Source organism: Manis javanica, chromosome 11 (genome assembly GCF_040802235.1).
Source record: "Manis javanica isolate MJ-LG chromosome 11, MJ_LKY, whole genome shotgun sequence".
In the NCBI taxonomy this organism is placed as follows: domain Eukaryota; kingdom Metazoa; phylum Chordata; class Mammalia; order Pholidota; family Manidae; genus Manis; species Manis javanica.
Genome location: NC_133166.1, coordinates 30,294,853 through 30,303,840, shown reverse-complemented (window position 1 = coordinate 30,303,840; position 8,988 = coordinate 30,294,853). Strand labels below are relative to the sequence as shown.

Here is an 8,988-nt window from a genome sequence, read left to right as displayed (position 1 = left end):
AATGGCTTTTTCTTCATGCTTGCTTCAGGGGCTACATCTGGGGCTGAATAGCAGCATATAGTCATTGGGCTGTGGTTTGGCCACCCTAGCTCTATACTCTGGTCTCTCCCAGAAGTGAGTATAGCAGTCTATCTTGACAGGGTGTATAGATTAGCAATCACCATTTTATTACCTGCAGAGAAACAGATTAATTTCCTTTATTTAATACTGATAGTTTTTTTTAAAGGATGGTTTAAGCTTACAAAAAAGTGAAAATTTTATGTTGATATCAGCCATTTAAAAAGACAAATATTGAAACCCAAACAAAATCTGAATTAACTTCCATAAATTAAAAAATAAGTTATAGGACAGTGAAATTTCAGGAAACGATGTATATTAAATAAATAAAGTCTACAGGCAACTAATTACAAGTTTGTAAATACTCTCAAAAAGTTATCCAGAAAGTCCTACAACCTTATCTAGAAATACACACATTAAGATGTATAAGAAACTATTATTTGATATTAAATTTAAGGAAATACTGAAAATTACTGAGGTATATACATAATGCATTAGAAACTATGATTTGAACACTATTATTTAATATGGTTTAATTTTAAGGCTAATTTCAGAAAAACCTGCAAATGGAGATAACTTTGGACTGTATGACAGGAGACAAAAACTTGTTCTCAGAGACATGTCAATACATTTCCTTGAAACAAAACCTCCGCAAATGAGAATTTTCATACTGTGCATGGGAATAACTGAAACCTTTATTAGATATGGTTTTCTAATAACAATATTAAAAATGGAATTATCAGTTCAAAGAGCAGTGAAGTCTGAAACTTAAAAAAGTAAACTAGGTATTAGGTAGGGGATAAAAGGTAAAGGAAGACAAAAATGTTTAATACTATTCAATATATCCCCTCTGTACACAATGTTGCTATATACAACTACTCCATCTTCATTTTATTGATTTTATATGATAGTGAAATCCTCTTAAGCAGCCTAGGGTATACAGATGGTGTTCAACCTGAGGGAAGGGAGGGTAGTAAACAGAAACATACTTGATTAACAGTTTTTACCCACACTTTTAGACAATGTTTTTTTTTTTTTGCCAAGATTTTTACAGTAAATTCATAAATATAGGAAATACTCTGACTTGTCAGTGTTAAAATAGAAAATCAAACAATGCCAACAGAGTGACTTAATTACTGGCATACAAGAAAAACACAACAATGAGTTTTCTTCATTATGCATTTTAAATATCAATATGTGCATTTATTTCATTTTTACAATTATAAATTTTCTAGTCTGTTATAGACAAGAGCATTTAACAGTTTGAATCCATTGAGATGTTGCTTTCAATTTGAAATATTGTGTGTATACATGTATATAAAAAAACCCAATGTATGACTTAATCTGACAGATGTTTAAGGATCAATAAAGGCTTTTTTTTGAACATGCAGTTAGGAGAGATGGAAGCAAGCCAACCTCTCTACACTGTCTTGTTGCTGGCTTTTTGCAGTGGTATCAATAGTGGTTTTTGGAGGGAACCGTGTGCCTTTAGCCTATCTATTTTAAGATCAGATACCACAAGTGGGGTAGGAAAAATGGGGAAGGGGGTAGCCAGGTGTTAAACGTCAAATTTTAAAAGTGTGCATTTTGCACTCTTTCTAGATACAGGATAAAAACAGGCCAATGAGGCAAAAATTACAATCAAATCAAGACATAAAAGCCGAATTAAGTTCTTTTTAATAGACTGCATATATAGATGTTTAGCCATACTCTTTGATCAACTCTTTAAGAGCAGAACTTTATATCCAATTTACATGCTTCAAATATCACCTTTCTTATTTTTACAATAAGGTCTTGTATCCAAATATCCACTTGTACACTGAGAGCTTTCAGAAAAAACAGGACACAGAGGGAGTTGCCATTTTTTTTAGCAGCAATGAAATACCACTAACCCCTTTTAACATACCGAATTCAAGTCACTATCAGAGGTGAGTGCACCACAAAGTCACCAGGTACAAAATTGCTAGTTCATTTTTAAATTAATAACTTGAAATTACCCCTGCCCCCCACCCCATCACATCCCTTCTTTTTATAAACAGCAAACATTTTGCTATTTTATACATAGGCTAGCAGGCTTGTTTCAATATGAAAGTGCTAATTCATTTACAGATTTTTTTTAATCATTATGTAGTGCTACAACAGATGTCCAATAATCTACAAAGGAACAATCTTTGATGAATGAAAATGAAGTTTGAATAAGGCTATCAATTACCTTATCTTATTTACATATAAAGAATAGATACCCAATGGTGAGGAGACAGAAATTGGACAAATACTCATAGGTGTAAAAATTACATCTACCTTTGAGCTTATACTGTAAATGAGACATTTAAAATAGTCCTGTAGCCAATGCCTATTTTTTCCTCAGAAAAAGAAAAGCTGCCTTCATGACATCCCCTCTTGTTTCAGATTTCCACAGTGTCACTTGAACTTTCAGTCAGAATCTTACTTTCTTCAAAAAATAAAGAAAATACCCCCACCCCGAGTTACCTCCCTCTCCCACCCAAATCCCTCTGGTTTCTTTTACAGTGCCAAGTTGCATGATCAGGTCCCACCTCCTGGGCTTTTTCCATCCATCTATTGATCAATTAGTTTAGAGTAGATAACACGAACCAGTTCTGGAACCACTACTAGGAGGAACACAAGCTCTTCACTACAATCACACAGCAGGAAAGAAGGTGGTAACTCAATTCATCCCTGGTGCCGGGCCTCCAAAATTGAAAGAACTTGGCACAACTGGAGCACTGAATTTGTATCCTCCATGCTTCTCAATCATTTTGGATTCTAGAAAACAAATGAATGATTAAGAGAGCATTTGGTTATCTTACTAGTTTAGAGAACAGCAGGAATTGACAGACATTAATGATCGTTTAATCCAGTAGTATTAGCCAGGAAGTTCCAAAGCTGGCCTCTCTTCTCCACCCAAATGTACAGGAACAAGAAAGGAATGTGTTGTGTAGAGAAGACACACTCTTGTATGCTGCAGACTCTTCACACTTCCCATTATTTAAAGAATAACCCTTTAAATACACATTTGAGCCAAATAATTAGGATCCAGTCTCCAAAGGGAGTAACAGCTAATGAATCGAATGCAGACAAATCCAAGTATAAAATACTTTAGAAAGCTGTGCATTCTTTTTCAGGAGGGCTTTTTTTCAAATATAAAACTACTTTGACTAATAACATTAAGACCTATAGAAAACTGTTAAGTTGTATATTATCTAAAAATGTCCTTTTTGAAACATATATTGAAATGTTTAAGATAAAGACATTTTCTTTAATATACTTCAAAGAAAAAGCACACTTTTCATGACTTAAAATGTTTACATTTTTAATACAATTTTTTACTATTAAGCCATCACCATGAGCTTGAGCAACTTTAAAGCAACTACACACTGAAAGAAGTCTTCAACTACACTTAAAATCAGTAAACTGATTCATTTATTTCATTCTTTCAGATCAGAGTGAATTCCTATCACCTGCATAGACTGCAGCTTTTAAATAATTTTAAATAATTTAATATAAAATTTAAAGTTGATAGTCGCTAACTGCATTAAAAAGGGGTTATGGTCAATTAACATACCATGGGCTGCTCTTCTTTGATCAGCCAGAGTTGCTATATCCTGTAACTGTTTTCTTTGTTCCTCATTAAGACCATGAGTCAGAGCCTGATACCATACAGGATTACGATTTTGTATAGCTATCAAAAAGAAAACAGGGAGAAAAGGGCAATAATAAGAGAGGCCTGGTAGTTCTTGTCTATTATGTTCCTTCTACTCCACCTCTAGTACCGAAATTCTAATCTACTTTATATTCTCAATAATTTACTTATATTATTTGTGAAAAAAAGATACAAGGGGGAAATTCTGCTTTAGCTTTATGCCTGTAAAAATCTAATCATTCTTAATTCTAATTTCTAGCAAATAAGGATTCAGAGCCTAAACTAGTTCTTATACAGTAAGTAACAAATTAGAGAACTTAAAAAACAAATTAACCTGGCCCCCTTAAAATTCAGAGTTAAAACCAACTTGAAAATGATCAAGGCTACTTTGATTAAAATTCTCAAATCCCTAAATTAAAAAACAAAAATCACAAGGGAGGAGCCAACATGGTGGCATGAGTAGGGCAGCGGAAATCTCCTCCCAAAACCATATATATTTTTGAAAATACAACAAACACAACTACGCCTAACAGAGAGACCAGAAGATACAGGACAACAGCCAGGCTACATCTACATCTGAAAGAACTCAGCATCTCATGAAAAGGGTAAGATACAAAGTCGTAACCCAGCGGGACCCAAGCCCTCCACCCACCCCAGTTCATGGGTGGGAGGAAAAGAATTAGAGTGGACTGACAGTGGAAGCCCAGGACTGCTAAATAACCAGCCCTAGTAATCTGCACAGGGAGCACAGACACACATTGCATACTGGATATTAAAGAAACAGAAAAGTAAAATCTGCGAGCAGGCCCCCACAGCTGGCTCCCCTAGAACAAAAGAAAAGTGAGTCCTTTTTGAAAGTTTTAAAGGGACAGGGGCTTAACAGCTGGACAGAATTGTCCTGGCACACTCCGCCCAGGAGGCTGGGAATCCTACGGCACTTCAGGTGCCCCAATCGCCTGGGTGGCAATGCAGCTTTGAAGCCCCTTACAGTGATAAGCAGCCTACCATTCGTTCATTTGGCTGGCACTGCCTCGACACAGTGGCGGAGCAGCCGGGGAGCGGCCCCACCCACGGCAAACACCCAGAATCTCATTCCAGCGCGCAGTTACCTGGCACAGACAGAGGACGCTGGGGCAAGGTGTGAAGGGGTGCCATTCTCACAGGACAACGACAACTAGAGGGCCTGCAACTCCCCACAGGGCTCTGGGCTACCCAGAGGGCTGCCCCGCCTGGGGCAGCTGAGGGGATTAAACCAGAGGCTGCTCCCAGTGTGCTGGTAGATGTCACAGGCAGCAGAGAAGGGCAAGGCAACCAGCAAGCAGGAAGAGACTTTCTTCTCCCAGCTGACACACATGCTACCTGCCTACAACTACCTCTATTGCCATAAAAAGGCAGAAGAATCTGGTCCAGTCAAGAATTACCCAGACAACCCCAGAAAGCAGGCCTGGGGAGATAGATATAACCAATCATCATGAAAAAGAATTCAAAATAAAGACCATAACCATACTGATGGACATGCAGAGAAATATGCAAGAGCTAAAGGATGAAGTCAGGAGGGAGATTACAGAAATGAAACAATCTCTGGAAGGATTTAAGAGCAGACTGGATGAGGCACAAGAGACTGTTAATGGAACAGAAATCAGAGAACAGAAATACAGAGAAGCTGAGGCAGAGAGAGAGAAAAGGATCTCCAAGAATGAAAGAATATTAAGAGAACTGTGTGACCAATCTACACGGAAGAATATTGGCATTATAAGGGTACCAGAAGACGAAGAGAGAAAACAGGATAGAAAGTGTCTTTGAAGAAATAATTGCTGAAAACTTCCCCAAACTGGGGGGAGAAAATAGTCTCTCAGACCATGGAAGCCCACAGATTGCCCAACACAAGGGACCCAAGGAAGACAACCCAAAGGCATACAATTAAAATAGCAAAGATCAAAGAAAAGGGCAGAGTATTAAAGGCAGCCAGAGAGAAAAAACATAACCTACAAAGGAAAACCCATCAGGCTATCATCAGACTTCTCAACAGAAACCTTACAGGCCAGAAGAGAATGAATGGCTGATATATTTAATGCAATGAAACAGAAAGGCCTTAAACCAAGAATACTATATCCAGCATGATTATCATTTAAATTTGAATGAGGGATTAAACAATTACCAGACAAGCAAAAGTTGAGGAAATTTCCCTTGCACAAACCACCTCTACAGGGTATTTTAGAGGGACTGCTCTAGATGGAAGCACTCCTAAGGCTAGATAATGTCACCAGAGAAAATAAAATCACAGCAAAGAAAACAGACCAATCAAATACTAAGGGCAAAAAATAAAATCAACTATCCACAAAAGCAGTCAAAAGAAACACAAAAGAGCACAAAATAAAACACCTAACATACAAAGAATGGAGGAGGAGGAATAAGAAGGGAGAGAAATAAAGAATCATCAGACTGTGTTTATAATAGCTCAATAAGCGAGTTAAGTTAGACAGTAAGATAGTAAAGAAGGTAACCTTGAACCTTTGGTAACCACGAACCTAAAGCCTTCAATGGCAATAAGTACATATCTTTCAATAATCACCCTAAATGTAAATGGACTGAATGCACCAATCAAAAGACAGAGTAATAGAATGGATAAAAAAGCAAGAACCATCTATATGCTGCTTACAAGAGACTCACCTCAAAACCAAAGACATGCACAGACTAAAAGTCAAGGGATGGAAAAAGACATTTCATGCAAACAAGGAGATAAAAGCAGGTGTTGCAGTACTAGTATCAGACAAAATAGACTTCAAAACAAAGAGAGTAACGAGATAAAGAAGGACATTACAGAATGATAAAGGGCTCAGTTCAACAAGAGGATATAACCATTAAAAATATATATGTACCCAGTACAGGAGCACCAACATATGTGAAATAAATACTAAAAGAATTAAAGGAGGAAATAGAATGCAATGCATTCATTTTGGGAGACTTCAACACACCACTCACTCCAAAGGACAGATCCACCAGACAGAAAAGTAAGGAAACAGAAGCACTGAACAACACACTAGAACAGATGGACCTAATAGACATCTATAGAACTCTACATCCAAAAGCAACAGGATACACATTCTTCTCAAGTGCACATGGAACATTCTCCAGAATCGACCATATACTAGACCACAGAAACAGCCTCAATAAATTCAAAATGATTGAAATCCTACCAACCAACTTCTCAGACCACAAAGGCATAAAACTAGAAATAAATTGTATAAAGAAAGCAAAAAGGCTCACAAACACATGGAGGCTTAACAACATGCTCCTAAATAATCAATGGATCAACGACCAAATTAAAATAGAGATCAAGCAATATATGGAAACAAATGACAACAACACAACGCCCTAACTTCTGTGGGACGCAGAGAAAGCAGCTTTAAAAGGAACGTATATAGCAATCCAGGCATATTTAAAGAAGGAAGAACAATCCCAAATAAATAGTCTAACATCACAATTAACGAAATTGGAAAAAGAAGAACATATGAGGCCTGAAGTCAGCAGAAGGATGGACATAATAAAGATCAGAGAAGACATACATAAAATTGAGAAGAATAAAACAACAGAAAAAAATTGATGAAACCGAGAGCTGGTTCTTTGAGAAAATAAACAAAATAGATAAGTCTCTAGCCAGACTTATTAAGAAAAAAAGAGAATCTACACACATTAACAGAAACGAGTAGGGAAAAATCATGACGGACCCCACAGAAACACAAAGAATTATTAGAGAATACTATGAAAACCTATATGCTAAAAAGCTGGAAAACCTAGGAGAAATGGACAACTTCCTAGAAAAATACAACCTTCCAAGACTGACCAAGGAAGAAACAGAAAATCTAAACAGACCAATTACCAGCAACAAAATTGAAGCAGAAATTTAAAAACTACCAAAGAGCAAAACCCCCGGACCACATGGATTTACCTCAGAATTTTATCAGACATACAGAAAAGACATAGTACCCCTTTCTCCTTAAAGTTTTCCAAAAAATGGAAGAGGAGGGAATATTCCCAAACTCATTCTATGAAGCCAGCATCACCCTAATACCAAAACCAGGCAAAGACCCCACTAAAAAGAAAATTACAGACCAATATCCCTGATGAACATAGATGCAAAAATACTCAACAAAATATTAGCAAACCGAATTCAAAAATACATCAAGAGGATCATACACCATGACCAAGTGGGATTCATCCCAGGGATGCAAGGATGGTACAACATTCGAAAATTCATCAACATCAAACATCCCATCAACAAAAAGGACAAAAACCACATGATCATCTCCATAGACGCTGAAAAAGCATTTGATAAAAAAATTCAACATCCATTCATGATAAAAACTCTCAATAAAATGGGTTTAGAGGGCAAATTCCTCAACATAATAAAGCACTATATGACAAACCCACAGCCAACATTATACTTAACTGAGAAGTTGAAAGCTTTTCCTTTAAGACTGGGAACAATACAAGGATGCCCACTTTCCCCACTTCTATTCAACACAGTATGGCAATCAGATAACACAAAGAAATAAAAGGCATCCAGATTGGCAAGGAAGAAGTCAAACTGTCATTTGCAGATGATATGATATTGTATATAAAAAACCCTAAACACTCCACTCCAAAACTACTAGATCTAATATCTGAATTCAGATAAGCTGCAGAATACAAAATTAACACACAGAAATCTGTGGCATTCCTATACACTAATGATGAACTAGCAGAAAGAGAAATCAGGAAAACCATTCCATTCACAAATGCATCAAAAAGAATAAAATATCTAGGAATAATCCTAACCAAGGAAGTGAAAGACCTATACCCTGAAAACTACAAGACACTCTTAAGAGAAATTAAAGAAGACACTAACAAATGGAAACTTTTCTCATGCTCTGGGCTAGGAAGAATTAATATTGTCAGAATGGCCAACCTGCCTAAAGCAGACTACAGATTCAATGCAATCCCCATCAAAGTACCAACAGCGTTCTTCAACGAACTGGAACAAACAGTTTTAAAATTCATATGGCACCACAAAAGACCCTGAATAGCCAAAGCAATCCTGAGAAGGAAGAATAAAGCAGGGGGATCTCGCTTCCCAACTTTGAGCTCTACTACAAAGCCACAGTAATCAAGACAATTTGGTACTGGCACAAAAACAGACCCATAGACCAGTAGAATGGAATAGAGAGTCCAGATATTAACCCAAACATACATGGTCAATTAATATACAATAAAGGAGCCATGTATACACA

General features: G+C 36.8%; 1 protein-coding gene across 2 annotated transcripts in view; it reads right to left on the bottom strand.

The window, feature by feature from the left end:
- Positions 1-734: 734 nt before the first annotated feature.
- The window catches only part of IPO7 (importin 7), a 55,862-nt gene continuing 47,608 nt past the window's right edge, over positions 735-8,988 (bottom strand). For both annotated transcript variants that reach the window (XM_017651170.3, XM_073216167.1), the window contains exons 24-25: positions 3,641-3,757; positions 735-2,841 (exon numbers count right to left, since the gene is read on the bottom strand). In XM_017651170.3, the coding sequence (XP_017506659.1) occupies positions 2,744-2,841; positions 3,641-3,757 (215 nt within the window). In that variant the 3' untranslated portion in view covers positions 735-2,743. The remainder of the gene's footprint in view (positions 2,842-3,640; positions 3,758-8,988) is intronic.